At 41.4% G+C, this 15,363-nt stretch overlaps 1 protein-coding gene across 22 annotated transcripts in view; it reads right to left on the reverse strand.

Annotated features, from left to right (window-relative positions):
* KIAA1217 (KIAA1217 ortholog) overlaps window positions 1-15,363 on the reverse strand; it is a 354,008-nt gene that overhangs the window by 46,601 nt on the left and 292,044 nt on the right. For 20 of the 22 annotated variants that reach the window (XR_014884212.1, XR_793853.4, XM_031553863.2 and 17 more), the window contains 3 exons: window positions 9,398-10,230; window positions 1,517-1,621; window positions 1,037-1,089 (listed from right to left, as the gene is read on the reverse strand). Coding sequence is in view for 20 of the 22 variants with exons in the window: in XM_031553863.2 (XP_031409723.2) it covers window positions 1,037-1,089; window positions 1,517-1,621; window positions 9,398-10,230 (991 nt within the window). In the remaining 2 variants the exon portion in view is untranslated. The remainder of the gene's footprint in view (window positions 1-1,036; window positions 1,090-1,516; window positions 1,622-9,397; window positions 10,231-15,363) is intronic. The other 2 variants (XM_010712427.4, XM_085227255.1) reach the window with 1 other exon arrangement.

Here is a 15,363-nt window from a genome sequence, read left to right on the forward strand (position 1 = left end):
GGGGCCAGCCAGAAGGGAAGAGTTGGAACCAGACCAGATAATGGTTTGGGAGCAAAGCTCCAGCTCCAGAACATTACCTTGCACTCTCTTACATTTGCTTGATAGTTTCCAGGTCTGATTTGACTTCTGTTGGGTAGAAAGACATACTGCAATTCCAGATAAACAGGAATCCTGAACTTCAATTAACAGCTTCAGCAGAAAGGCTAGTTAAGTGCGTAACAGATTTGCTAGTAAATGTGCGTGGTTTACTACCTGCTGGAGCACAGACCACCCTGTGGGAACAGCTTATCAGGAAGTAGGCAACTGCCTTTATTTGCATTCAGTGCATGATAAAGGATGAAGAGGAGTCATATAAACATACCCACCACACTGCAGACATCAAGAGCAGCAGCCCAAACACAAAGAGCTCCAGTCACATGGAGATCTTCTTTCACAACAGCATTAATTCTACCGATTAAACACTTAGCAACTCTCGAGTGGGAAGCTAAATTAAGACCAGATCTTGCAGGCTTCACCATAATCGACCTTGCTCAGAACAATTTAGGAGCACGCTAATAATTAGCAACAGATCAATGTGGCTCCATTAGGGAAAGTACGATCTAGCTCACTGCTGAATTCCTCAGTGACATCACACGCATAGAATCCTACTGGTAAGATAACCCTAGAGAAAAGTTCAGGTGTCAAAAATAGGAATTAAAAGCTTAGCCTTCTACACTGAGTTAGATACATCTGGGGTTAGTGACAGATGTATATTATAGATGAAATTAATCACCAGAAAAACCGCCATATGCAGAAACCTTGTATCTTTTTTAAACCACTCACTGCAGGTGTGACTTTCATTCCACCTCAAACTGTCGGAAATTCATGTCTGAACAAAGATGTGATTGACTTCCATAGCCTAAACTTAAATTTTGCATCTGTCAATGCAGCTAACAGAATGTAAGTAAAGTTGACATTTCTATAAGCTGGGATGCTAGTAAAGCTAGGGCTATTCATGTACTAGAATAATTTGTAAAGTAAAAATGAATTATCTTACCTGTAGCATCAGTGCCGCTTTTGTTGGACACAATTTTCAACATCATCTTCTCACTGAGCAATAAAAAGAAAAATTATAAATTTAACTTACTAATAATAAAACTGGTGAGGCTTTTCATCAGTAAATTAAATGGCCTTGTTTTGCATATACATTTTTCATCTAAATCACCAGTAGCTTGTGAACTGTTGTTTTTTTCTTTTCAATGAGTTTTAAGACAAGTTAAGCAAGGAATGGTATATAAACAGTAGAAAGCACAGAGATGTACCTACATTAATTCTTTTTTTAACACAAAGAAGAGTAATGCAGTAATCTCTATTTATTCTTTGGCATATTCTTCCTCTCTGCCTAGCATTCTCATGGGGATGGCAAAGATACTTTAAAAGATTCAGCGTTTTCTTACTATTACATTCAAATACTACGTTTGTTGATTGATTACTGAAATCATTAGAGAGAAACAGATTTAATGAATTCTTTTTTTACCTAGAAGCATCTTTGCTATTACTTGTATTTGGCCCTTTTAAAAGCGCAGACTGAACAAGACCAGTTAAACTGGCAATCTGTTTCTCCATGGCTTGTATCCTCTCTCTGAAAGACAAGAGAACCGTTTGTTAAAGCCAGATATATTTGCTTTCAGACTTGTTTTTCTAGGTGAATGATTACCATAGGAATTGAAAGACACTACAGAGTTGTGCAAAGGCTCATGGCTGTCAGTTTGCATATACCTTGGTACAGCAGCTTACCACATCTTGGGTTGGACAGCTTTTGCATTGAACAGACAACAAAAGAGACATCTGCATAGTTAAAAAAAAAAACAAAAACACAAAACAGCAACCCAGATAATAAACTTCTAGTGACTGCACAAAAAAAAAAAAGGCACCTAAAACAATCAATAATGCCTCTTGAAATTAGTGAAAAATATTTTTTTCAGCATTACATTTTATTATTATTATTATTTTTTACCTCTATTGGGCCAATAATTTTGCTTGTGTGTAAGATTTCAGGATTAAACATTTAGACTACTTGTTACTATTTTTAATTTTGCCAAAGCAGTATTTTATCTGTGAAGCATTTAATCTGCTTGAGCTGACAACTTCCCAGCCCAAATCCTTTGCACCTGACATCACAACTGACTGCTCTGCAAAGGACAGAAGTGTGACAGATCAGGCACAGCACACTGAACACAGGCTGTGCAGCACGATGATAGCAAAGCAGGTTTGTTTTCACACCCACTTCCTGAGAAATTCCTAAAAACCAGAAGAAAAGAGAGGAAGAAGAACTGTAAGAAGTATGGCCAGTGTTTTCTGTGACTTACCAAATGCCACTAAGCAACAACAACATTTTCTGGATAAGAAGGCTAACACTCATGTCTTCATCTTTGCACACCATTTACATGAATGCATACACTGGTCAGGTATCTGGTGACTTCCTTGTAGGCTCCATAACAGCCTTCTGCTCACACAGGTACCTACTTTCACATGCCAGTACACCAATGGCACATCACAATGCAGAAACACATGAGCATGGGATATCAGACAGGACCTTTTGAAAATGTGTCCCTTTATGCTAGCACTTATGTGACTACGGAAGCACACAAAAGGAATCACTGACAGTGATTCTGGAAGACGGCTGAGAACAACACTTCTCAGAAAGCAAGTCAAGCAGCAATGGCTCATGGAAGAAGACAGGACAGAGGCAGACCACATGGTAGAGATGGCACGCTCAGCGCCAGATGCAGCGTGCCACAGGGGTCATTCATCACTAGTGTGCTCTCCTGGGCACACAGGAGTAGCAGTGCCACCCCCCTCACACCGTTTGCAGCTTGTGGCCAAAGCAAGTAATCAGTATTGCCAACTGATAGGGCCATGAAAACTCAAATGTAGGTATTGATACAAAGGCAAGCTGAAATGATACAGAGTGAGAAACCAGTTCAACTCATAAGCCAGCCAGGGTATCCAGGCTAATTATTTCATTCACACTCCATGAATGAAATAGAGGTTTTCTGGGACAACACAGATATCATAGCTGGAAGACACTCCAAAACACCCAACGTTCAGAAAACAGGACAGCAAAGCAACTAATGAGATGCTAACAGACACAGGAGGGACCAAGAGCATGCTCAGTCCGTCCCCAGCTAGCAGAAATGTTCTTACTGCGATTGAATACAATGTGCGCTCCTTACTTTTCTGTCTTCATGCTGAAAGGTATTTTGAGCGGTGGTGAGAAGACTAGTGAATCGACCTAATTCCCTTCAAACCAAAAAATACATTACAGAATTTCCACTGTTAAATGTTTTAAAATAAGAAACTGGTTCAGGTACAGTAACCTTTGGAATAGAAACAAGTACAAAAAACCTGGGATAAATATATTCTAACAAATTTTAATGCAGCATTTTTGACACTTAATAACAAAAACATTTTATTTTTTTTCTTAGATAATTATCACAAATCCTTCCTGGAACTAAACGCAATTGAAAGTCTATCTGCTTTACCAATTTATAAATATGTTTTTTCCACCTCACACTGGATAATCTGGAAACAATTTTCTGCTTCAAATAAGATTATGGCAACACAAAGCCGATCTTGTCCTTTGCCATGAAATCTAGGAAAATATGTTGTTAAGAGGGAGAGGGATGTTCCAGAGATAGGAGTTGATGAAAAACGAATGAAACACTGCAATCAATTGCACAGAGTACATTACTTTTCATATGGTAAAAGCATTAAGAATGTGAAGAATCTACACATGCTCTGGAGCTACTCCCTTAAATACACCGCAGAATTTTTCCTGTAATCATTTCATCACAATACCCAGGCTCATTATAGCCATTAGCACCAAATATTTCAAAAACAAGTGTCTGAAAGAAGGAGCCTTTCAGGCATTAAATAAAATGAAGTGTTTTTTGGAAACCTGGTGGTCTGATTGAAGGCAGTGGGAGGCAGGGGCAAGGAGGGGCTGCGCTGGCCAGGTGGCATGGCCGTACTGGGCTGAGGTGGCTGGAGGGCCAGGGGACTGGTTCTACCAACTGCTGTATGGCCATGGAGGAGCAGTGATGGCTCCACAGCCACCTCAGCTTCCCTGGCAGGGGCTGGAGCCATCACTACAGTGACCCAGCAGAGCCAGAGGCTTCAAGGGAGAGAATGAGCCTTCACTTCAGCTTGTGCTATGGGATGCTGGCACTGTGGTGACTGACATTTTTTGGCTCTCAAGATTATATTCTTTTCTTCCTGCTGTGGTCCAGGAGAGAGAATGTGGGGAGTGCAGCCTATCACTGCCACCCCTTCCTGCACTGGGCAGGCCAGAGTCCTCATGAATGGAGTGGGCCAGGGTCCCCATAGATAGAATAGGACATGGCGAGGCTGGGCTCCCTGGGGATGGGGTAGGCTTAGGTCCCCATGGACAGGACAGGCCAGGATGTGGAGCATCAGGTGAGAGGGGCAGGCAGAAAAACCCTCTTCGCTGGTGCTTCTTTGCCAGCTCTGGGAGTACGTGAAGGAAGAAGTACAGCTCAGTTCCCAAATCAATTTCCCAGACAAACCTGAATCTCTCCACCACCCAGGAAGAGGAGGGAGGGTCACTTCTACAGCACTTAGGAAAGAATGTGCTGTTTTATCGGCCTGAGCACTAAAGGGCATTGTTTCACATTGTTTTCCAGTGAATGCTGGGAGAGCCAGGCATGGTGTGGTGCAGCAGAAAAGGAGGGGGCAAGGTCAGAAGTGACGCTCAGCCCTAGCTGCCCTCTTGGTCAGACCTAGCTTTGACTTTTCACACACAGACTTCTGCCAGCAAAGCAGGTACAAGCGCCTCACCAGTCTTCTTCCTCCCAGCAGCCTGTTTCATGAACTTAGCTATGCCCAGGCAATCAGGCCCTGCCTCAGCATCTCATTCTCCAAATTCAGCAGAAGCAAGCAAACCCTTGCCTGTACAAGGGCCCTCTGAACTGAGACATCAGGTTTCATCACTTGGCTTCTTCACTACAGCCTCACTGAGGTTCCATGTGTTTCCACCTACTGCAGCTAACTGGAAGTAATCTCAAGCAGGGTACAGTGTATTGTTAAATTGGTATCCACTTCTCATTGTGCTGCTATTTAAGCATGACTTGCATGTTTCTCCCCCTTCCTGAGGGCATTTTTTACTATTCACAACACTGGGAAGATGGTCTGTATAGACACAAAATAGAATTGGGCTGTGTAACTGTTGGTTCATGTTCCTGTCCTACCCTCAGCAGTGCAGTGATCAAACATAACAGACATACTCAAATACCAAGTCTGACACCACAAACTAATTAGCAGACTATCCTGGAGAATGATTTCCAGTGACTACATATTCGTACTTTGCAGCAAGTGAAGTATATGCAGTAATAAAAAGAAGGTCAGAGACAGGGAAAAATACATTTCTTTTTACATCACTCTATGAGATGAACTTTTCTTGTTTCACTGAAAGGAAAAAGGTACAGGAGTAGGTTGCCTTTTCCAATGGCTTCTCTACTAACAAGTAGAAATGGCAGTCAGACCTCAAATTCTGCCTAAAACAGTGAACTCCAGGAAAGATGTGAGGCAGAGAACAACGGAGCTCTTCCCTATTCTGCTCTCTTTCCAAGGGCAAAATAATGCACAGGTGAATATTTCGCAAGAACAAGGTTAAATTCAAACTTTCTGCAGCTTGAAGTTAAAGTGAAAAGGTAAGCTATGAAGTGCTACCAGCTTTAATACTATTTGATAATTCCAAGAGCCTGCATCTCATATTCCCTCCAGATAGTTCCCCCAACAGAAGGAAGTCAAAGTGCAGTTTACCTTTCCTTCATCTGTGTTGCTCACCTGTCTTTTTTGACTGGTAACTATGGACCTCTGGAAAAGTTCTATTGTTTCCAACTACAAAGACATCTGCAAGCTTCCAGATTGCAAACACAAGGCCACAGGTCTGTACTGGGTGCAGCAAGCACACGTTTCTGTGGTTATTTGCAGTTCTAGAGAGCAATTCAATCACTGCCTGACTTTGGGAGTGGGGACACCACTGCCTGAGAGCATATCTCTGAAGTCCACCTTTCTTGTCTCTCATTGCCCATGGCTTTACAGAGTATGAACATTTTTTCCTGATGCGTGGTGGTGTCTACTCATACTTTAATGTAACAAACAATAAAGTGTTGTTATGATGGGAACAGTATACAGTAACCTAAATGTGCCTGTTACATTATCTAGTCTCTAACTGCAAACTATAAGTGGGGAATATGATCACATTTCTGTTCAGTGGGCCAGGTTTTAACATCATATTTTTTCACTAATGCAGCATAAAGAGAACAGAAGTTGCATTTGGGCAGAGAAGAACCAGAACACAGTACTCTTTTTGAGGGGAAAAAAAAACGATGACTGTATAGAGTTATCTTGTTCTTTTTGGGACTGCAGTTTAGTGAGTAGTGTCATACTGAACACTAGCCATGAAATAGCCCAAAGTTTTGCAACATAACCTGTGTTTTAAATGCAAGGAATGTAAGTTAAATGGCATTTAACTCAATGCACTTTTGAGCAAGCTTCTCTCCCCATTTGCCAACATTTAAACATCTGTTTTGCCTGTGGTAGTTTCCAGAATTGTCCATCATAAACTATATAAATGGGCCATCCAAAAAATGATGGCAAATCACTGTTTAAACAGCTTATGCTCACTTACAAAGATTTACTCATTCTTCCTGTAAACCTCATATTTAAGGAACACTGACTCCGGAAAGATGAAGTGCTGCAACTTGCTTGATCTTTTGTGCGTATGAATACTAATAATATTTTAATTTTTGAAATCTCCATGAACTCCTTTCTTCTCACTATTCTAAAAGTCCTTTATATAGAAGTCTTTTGATAAATGAATTACTCTGAGAATTTATTTTGTTCCTTTCGTGGCAGAATTAGCTACCTTGAAAATACCTGAGGTAAAACAGATAAAAGAAAGAATTACATGAAGAAATAAAATCCCCCTCAACTTTGACTTAAATAACAGGCTCAACAAGACTGGCAAGCAAGATGTAAAATTAAAATGGGAAACTCTAGAAAAAAGAGATAGGAGATGCTATTTAGTTTTCATCTTTTTCATCTTTGGTAGATCCAAATCTGCTGCTGTTAACATGTCAGAGATAACATGTAATTTCTTCAACAAAACCAAGATATGCTCAGTGAGAAGTCTGATCTGCTCTTAGTACCCAGCATATTCTGATGAAGTACATAGATACCTGCTACAGACACTGACTAGAAGAACGGAAGGAGAATTAATGCAGAAGGAGAGATTTAGCTAAACTTCTGGCATTCTCAATATTTATTTTGATCTTTTCTCTGCCTTATACTTATGCTCTGCCTTAGCTCTCTGTTGTCCCTGAGGTCGTGACAGCAGTACTTCAAGATAATTTCTCAAAAGAGAAGTCACTAGGTATTTTCTTTCTTTTCAGGACAGTTCACTAGTGACTGAAGGAGTAATGGTGCTGAGATGATGGGTTTGATTCTCAGAGGGGCCTCAACCCACTCCTAGCTATCTGCAAAGCTGAATGAGTGAGGATGGGGAGATTCTTAATGCAGCGTGCAAACACGAAAGACTTCCCTCCTCAATATTGTCAAGACTAACAGATAAGCAAACCTGCCTTTTTGCTGCTAGCCCACACTTGACTCTGCACGCACACTGGCTGAGCACAACACCATCCTTGATATTGCAGGGGTTAGAAAACATAACAATTTGCATTAATTGCTTTTAATGGTCGGAATTATTTTTTAAAAGTCACTGTTCTCAAGGTTTAAAAAAAACCCACAACATAAGAGACATTTTCAGAATGATTTTTTTTCAATGCTGTGTGGCCAATACACCATACTGAATTTTAAGATCATGTATTTATTTGGGAATGTAACTATGCAAATGCTATTTTCATCACTGTAAATATATCTTGGAACCAAAACTAAAACTCCTGGTACAGTGCTGTTTTTAAGCAACTCCAGAGCTGTATATTCACAAACACACAGCCTGTGTACCAGAGTGAACAGATGAGATGCTCAGAGGAAAAAAAGTGGCATAGACTGGGAAGTTGTTGGTGTGCTCCCTCATTTCCAGCCACCTGATATGAATCCTGTAGAATTTTTTATCTGATCTCTTGGATTAGAAATGGAAAATGTGCAAATTATTTCCTAGTTGTCATACTGGATGCTGGAAATGATATTTCTGGAACATGGATCTTTTTTCTTGGAAATAATAAATACACACCAGGTTTCAATGACTCTAGACTCTAAGAGTTGCCTGTGTCAGTATAAATACCAAGCTGGTATCAGCATGTAATTTTTTAAGGGAAGTTGATTTTCTTCCATTTTCTCCCCAACAAGGGACTTCACAATACATTCTTCTTTCCACCTAGCATAGTGAGAGGAATCTAATTGTTAATAAAGTTGCTCAGATGGAAGAGAAGTTTGGGGCCATATGAAGCTCTGTATCTCCCCAGTGGTTAAGGCAGTCAGTAGTTACCTTTGGCCTTTGTGAACTCAGAATTTTCCAGCTATTCATCTTCACTTCCCTATAAAGCTCTATAAGAGTTAACAGCACAAACAATGTGCTGGAGATTAGAGCAACTCATACAAACACACAATAACGGACAGGCAGCTTAATGATTTTTCTCTCCTAGGGGAGGGGAAGCCTTCAAAGACCTTTGTGTAAAGCTGGTCCTTAACAGACAGGAGAGATCATCACCATCATTCTCAGTGCAGAAAAGTTAACAACAGCCAGGTCACCAACTATTTCTGATGGTAGAAAGAATCACTGGGAACAACATTCTTGTTTCAATTTCTTCCCTGGGACAGACTTGCTCTTCTCAGCAGCTTTCCCTCGAGGAACATTATTACAAACAACTGTCCTATTTTTATGCAAATTCATGTTTTACAGGAGATAAGACAGTAATGATAAATTCTTCCAATTTCCTAACACTAGATGAGAAAAACTCCACTCCATAAAGAACCAAAATTGTAATATCAGAGTGTCATTCTTAACGGGGGTGAAATATATTCCCTTATTAGCAGGAACAGAACATCATTTGTTCTTGTAACATGATCTGGTTGCCTGGAAAGAAAAATCCTAGTTAATCATTTTATTTTATTATATTTTTTCCAATGACTGAAATTTGCACAAATGAAAATAACTAGGGATTCATCATGAGCTGACAATACTTTCGGATTAATAATGGGTGGTGTCGCATTTCCTCTAAATTACTAACTACCTTGACAGACAGCTAATAAACACCGCAGCCCAGCGCAGCAGCCTCCTACACATCACAGCATCCCCTGGGTACGCCAGCACAACATGCGCACGTTAGGAACATTGATTATTTGCATAAATTAAGGTCTGGCTCTGCCTTACCTTGTTTCCTTATCCTTAGGCGTTGCAGGTGACCCATAGCCAAAAGCCTGTTTGTCGATGGGAGACGGCACAGCCTCTGCCATGCCCGCGTGGCCAAGGGCACTTCGCACTTTGGCGTCCACAAACACAGGTGGTCCTGGCTCCTTTTTGAAGGACTGGCGGCTGGGAGAGGCCCTGTCAGGCTGGATAGCGTGAGGAGGGACGTGTGCACTATGGTGGGGATGGATATCGATCATGCGCACATCAGGCACCCGGTGGGGTGAGGCGGGCGGCGTTTTAGAGCTGAGTGTGGGCAAGTGGCTCTCTGGGTATTTTCGTGGCTTTTGCCTGTACAAGGACTGCTCCAGCATTTCAGGCTGCATAGAGGGGTTACAGTAAGTGCTTGATGACCTCATGGCACTGCGATGGTAGGCGACAATGTGATCAGAGACATCAAGGGGGTGTCCACTGTGGGGTGCAGCCACGCTCATCCTCCCCTCGTGAAACAAGTATGGGTCCCCATATAGACCTTCATTTCGGATCAAGGCCAGGTTTTTGTTACTCATATCCTCATCTGGTTTCACATCCCGCCTCTCCAAAATGGCGCTTGGGCTGGGCGATATGGAGCGTGATGCCGACACACTGGAGAGCCGGTCTCTGGGGATGGTAGCATTGCCTGGAACACCCATGGGACGTCCACCTCCATAGGGGATCCTGGATGGAGAGGGGGGCATGGAGTGGGGCACTGGAGTGGAGGGTGGAGAGCTGGGCATCGCATGGGCAGGGTGTGCAGCAGATCCGGAGCGGGAAGCGCTTGGGCCATCTCGGCCCATATAGGCAATTTCCCTCTGCATCTGGAAATGAAAGGAAAACATACAGGATGCAAAATTACCAAAGGAGCAGAACGCGATGAAGATTGTGACAACATCAACATTCACAGAAATGAAAACTACCTTCAAGATTAAATAATTTGTCATCTGCAAAAATAAAACCTCTCGGGATCTATAGACAGCAATAAAAAGGCCTGCATGTTAAAGGGATATGAGAGTTTTAAAAATACATTTGTTCATGGAAATACCATATTATCCTAATCTGTTATTCAGATACCCAAGCTGAAATCAGGCCTAGGTGCTCCAGGTACACATGGCTGTTATGGACTTGAAAAAGTTCAGTGATCAGACACACAGACTAGAAAGTTTGTTGATTCTAAACCAGGAAAAAAATGCTGGCATCACAAACATACCTGGATTCTTTTGACACACAAAAAAATAAACAATACAACTAATTTTCCATTTACTTCAGTGCAGGATTTGGCTTTTCCTAATGCCCTGATGTGGCCTTTATTATGCAAAAGGTACACAAAGCATAAGGGACAAGTGCAAACATTTACTTACACTCAAGTTGCATGAAAACAGTCAGTCCCTATAAAACATGTGCCAGAAGTTCCTGAACCACAACCAAAGATAAGAGAGCTTAGGAAAATGCACAGAGAACGTGCTCAGAAAGCTATCAAATATTATAGTTTTATAATCAGCATCATTAACTGCTCACAGTAAGGACTGAGCAAATGAGGAAAAGAAAGGGAAAACTTCCTTACCAGCACATGAGTGCTTCCTTAACTAAGGCCATTGCAAAAACTGCAGAGAATACATGTGCTTCTGAGACTCCAGCATCACACTGCCTAAAGACTTTTTTAGGTGACTGAGCATCATCAGTGGCACAAAGCAGAGAAATTCTCCCTCTAGCAAGCATCACGTGCTTACTCTGGTGCCGTACAGGACAGGTGGATAAACAAGGAGATAAAAAAATCAGCTGAGTTCCACCAAGTACATCAGAAAAAAATTAAAGCTTCACCCAAAATTTGTGTAGTCAATTTCAGCTTCTTTCTCTATGCATTGCTCCCAAGGATTCCTAAAGTTACACAGCACATGCTTCTGTGCAGTGGAAGTCATTGATCTGAAATCTTCACCATTTTTCTCCCCTCTCACTCCTTGCTTTGACAGTGCGACTGGATTCACTGCAGTAAGAGTGATCCATGGCTGATGAGGAAAGAAATTATATTCTTTCTATTCCTGCCCCACCACAGGTTTTTCCGCTGGCAAGGGAATTGCAGTGGTGGTACATAAACAATAGCTGCTCTCATCGCAACAGGCTCCACACTCGGGAATTACAAATGACGTTCCCCAGTGCCAGAGATCAAAAGTCTGCAGTATCAGGTATCAAAAAGAAGAAAAGAGATAACCTGACTGTGGCAGCAGCAATAATAAATATGCGCAACAGAACAAAGGAACGAGTTGGGATGGGTCAGAAGCATTATCCAGCCAAAGGGGATAGCTTTTTTTTTATTTTCACAGACAATTACTGAAGTCTGGAATTTAAAATATAACAGAACTAAACAGTATTAATAAAATTATTGGTGGAAATTCAATAGTGTTCTTCATCTGACTTGAAGAAACACTGCAGCACACCGAGCTGTGTTGTGCCAACAGAACAGAAAGACTCCTCCCAGCTCTGAGCCACTTTGGGCTCACGCCTATAGACAGCAAGAGATATTTTGCACTGAGAGAATGGAGGAAGAAAACCTCCTTGATCCCCACCATACAGGCTGTATCACGTTCTGCTTAGTTCTATCAGCTGAAACTGCAAGAGTTCCAACAGTATCTGGCACACAAACCACAGGCAATGGGATACATTGGTTGCAGTGAAAGGAAAATTCTGATGTTTCCTTGTACAGAGAGAAAATTTCCATGGGAAGTTTTGAAAGCAATAGATTTTATATCCACTAACTTCTGGACTTCATATTCCTGTATATGCTCATTTGTTCCTCATAAGTTAAAGAAATTTGTCAAAGAAACATACCTATTTTCCATCTTACCATATTCCCATATTTCAGGATGGAAACAATCGGTTCAAATACGTAGATCAGCTATTGCTCAACTTCCCATGTCTGAGTACTGATGGCTACAAAGCTATTTACTTTTGCTCTTTGCATTAATATAGTGCATGTAGCGCACAGCCTGAAACAAGACTCCACTGGGCTAGGAGGGCACAAAGCTTGAACAGACAGCCCCTTCCTGAAAGGTTCCCTTTCTATTTTAGGATGTGACTCAGTCTCTGGGTGGAGTGTGCAGAAGGGAAGAGTAGTTGGAGACATGGAGTCTGGGGTTCCCAGGGCTGGAGGACAGGGGCATGTGAGCTGGGCAGGGCTGAGCACCAGGCAGTCTCACTGGTCACATTACAGCATCTCCTGCCACCTGTCAATATTTTCTCTTTCTACTTTTTTCCCTTCTCCAAAATCTCTGGATTCTTCATTAATGGCAGCTTCAGAAATTCAAATGATGGTCTCTTCATGCTTCTCAGCTATATATCTTCTGTGTGATATTCAAAGCACACTACTCTCTCCCATATACACTCTACTTTCTGTACTGTTCTTTTTCTTCCTGTCCCACACATACACTCCAATATGTAGGCTGCTTTGAGCCACATGTTCTTAGTCTTGTGCTGTATGACTCAAGATAAAGAAAGATAATATCAGGCTTATCCGAGCCTGTAAATACTAGGTGATGCCACAGACAATTGCTTTGAAAAGAAAAAGAAGATTTTTTAATGTAGGCATAGGATAACGTGTTACGTAATATATTTGCCTGAGGGTGTGGTTTTCTTGAGCACATAGCTCTTCCTTGTTCTTGCTCTCTGTAGCCTGTACATCCTTGAAATAGAAACTTGTTTGTCAGTCCTTGAGGTTAAAGTGTGGCAAATGGCTAGTACAACCATTTCTGTATGAAGCACTGGAGGCAAAAGGCACCAGTGAGAATCTTTCACATTCAATAGTAAAAAAGATCACACCACATTTAAGCATCTCCTGAGGAAGTTTCTGGTCAATCTAACAACACCAGAGTTTGTAAGATACAGACTTGGATTTCTTCTTTTTTACTAGAACAGAGGCATTGGACATATACAGAAGAGTGAACATCAGATAAAACCAGCTATGCTTTTTATTTCAAAATTAGCTTGCTTACTCAGTAACTTGCTGTATTTTAAATACTATGATATGCAGAAAGGTAGCAAACCAGCTTTCTATTTGCCCAAAAAGATGACTTTACAAAGAGTTTCCTTTGCTTCTGGTAGCTCACATAAAGACTGAGCAGACCCAGTGTCTCTGCATATAGCAGAACACAAATCTTGCTGCAGCTCCTGGCTCCCTGAATAGCTCAGTTCCCCTGAAAGAAGGACAGAGTCATGGTATCATAAGGTGGGCTTCTCACAATGCAGTCATTCTTTCTTCTCTCTCTTGGGCTGGCTTCTAGACACCATTTGTACTGCAGCACACATAGGACAGGGCATAGGGAGCTGTGCCCACAAGCACTCCAGGGCAGTGCCAGCTAGCACTGCACTACCGCTGATTCATTACCACCACACCAACCCTTCATCTCCCCAGGTAGCTGGATGCCAGATGTGCACCCTGACTCACTCCATTATCTGCTAACATCTCATAGTAAAGCACAGGCAAAGAGAAAAGTAGGTGAGGGTTTCTGACATGGCAGCCCTTCCCATTGCTCTACCAAGCCTTCCCTGTTGAGAGAGAGCACCACAACAGTTTTCACTCCAGAATTTCAGCCTGCCAAAATACCTAGATGAAGCATGTTTCTGTAATGGTGCTCATCCCTGCATTGTCCTGAAAACACCCTGGAGTTCCCAGCAGACACCATTAATCACCTCTCAGGCACGCAAAGCTATTACTTTTTCTTACTTTCCTGTCAGCACCCTTTATTTCCCTGAGGAAACTGCACATCTGCTCCTAAAGCTGGCTCACCCAATAGTAAACTGAGGACACTTGCAAAGAATTTTATCAAGAAATTGGGCAATCTTTGTTGAAAATGCTACATAAAACCTAAATAGTGATAACAAAACTGGTCAATTCATTACATAACAAATACATTCAAGATAAAGAGATCTTGCCCACTAGACGAAAATCTTCTTAAAAATGAGGCAGACCTTCACCTTTATTAATCAGGGAAGGCTTACGTAAAGAACCCTAAACCTAACAAGAACACAATCCATTAGTTCTTCTCTAGTAAAAATAAATTGACAGCCTTACTGTACTAGCTGTCCAAAATCCTCAGTTTAATCATTAGTTGCCCTATATTATATCGTATCTGTCATAGCCGGTCTTTCACCAAGGGTGGGTTTGCACAGCTGAAAGCACAAATGAGCTTTTGCAAAAAAATGTCAGATTGATTTTTGATATTTCTAAAATAATATCGTTTACAATATGGCATAGTGCATTTGAAAATTACAGAAACAGTAAACAGTTTGAAAATGACATTTTTAAGTACATGTACCATGACTGTCTCTCTAAAGCCAAATCCTCATGCTATCAGACATCACTGAAAGTTTGTCACACTTGTTTGTCCTTGCCTTTTCTTTGTGTCTCTTTTAATTCCTACAGATTTCCTCATTCTGTTGGGCCATTTCAGAAAAAAAAAAAACCAACAGGCTGGCTACATCTGCGGGTTCCTCCAGCTGCTCAATGGCATACTTACAAACTGAAAGCACATTACCATCATCTTAGCTTTTTCTGGTCAGGAACTTTCCAATTAAAAATAATTTCATCAGACAATACTAACTGAACTGAAAGATTTGCTAAAATGTCAGTTAAACAAGAGTGAGTTGAAAGTCCACCCTGGCAGCTTTAAGTCAAATACCAACATGTTTCCTTATGAAACATTCCTGGAGTGCTCTAGAGTTCTGGCTTTCCAGATTCACAGCTCTGGGACAACTTGGTCAGAGCCTGCTGAGGCGTAGAGACTCCAGCTCTTCCATGGTCTTTTTGGCAGAGTGAAGTACTGCACAATTCTACAATGATCTTCAAGATCATGGAGTAAGATGAGCAGAAGTTTCAATGTCTTATCACTCCTCAGCAGTGCTTTCAGACATTTAGTTAGCAATTTTGACTGAAGATGGGTCCTCTGATGTCTCAAAGAGAT

Source organism: Meleagris gallopavo, chromosome 6 (assembly GCF_905368555.1).
Source record: "Meleagris gallopavo chromosome 6, MGAL_WU_HG_1.1, whole genome shotgun sequence".
Taxonomy (NCBI): Eukaryota; Metazoa; Chordata; class Aves; order Galliformes; family Phasianidae; genus Meleagris; species Meleagris gallopavo.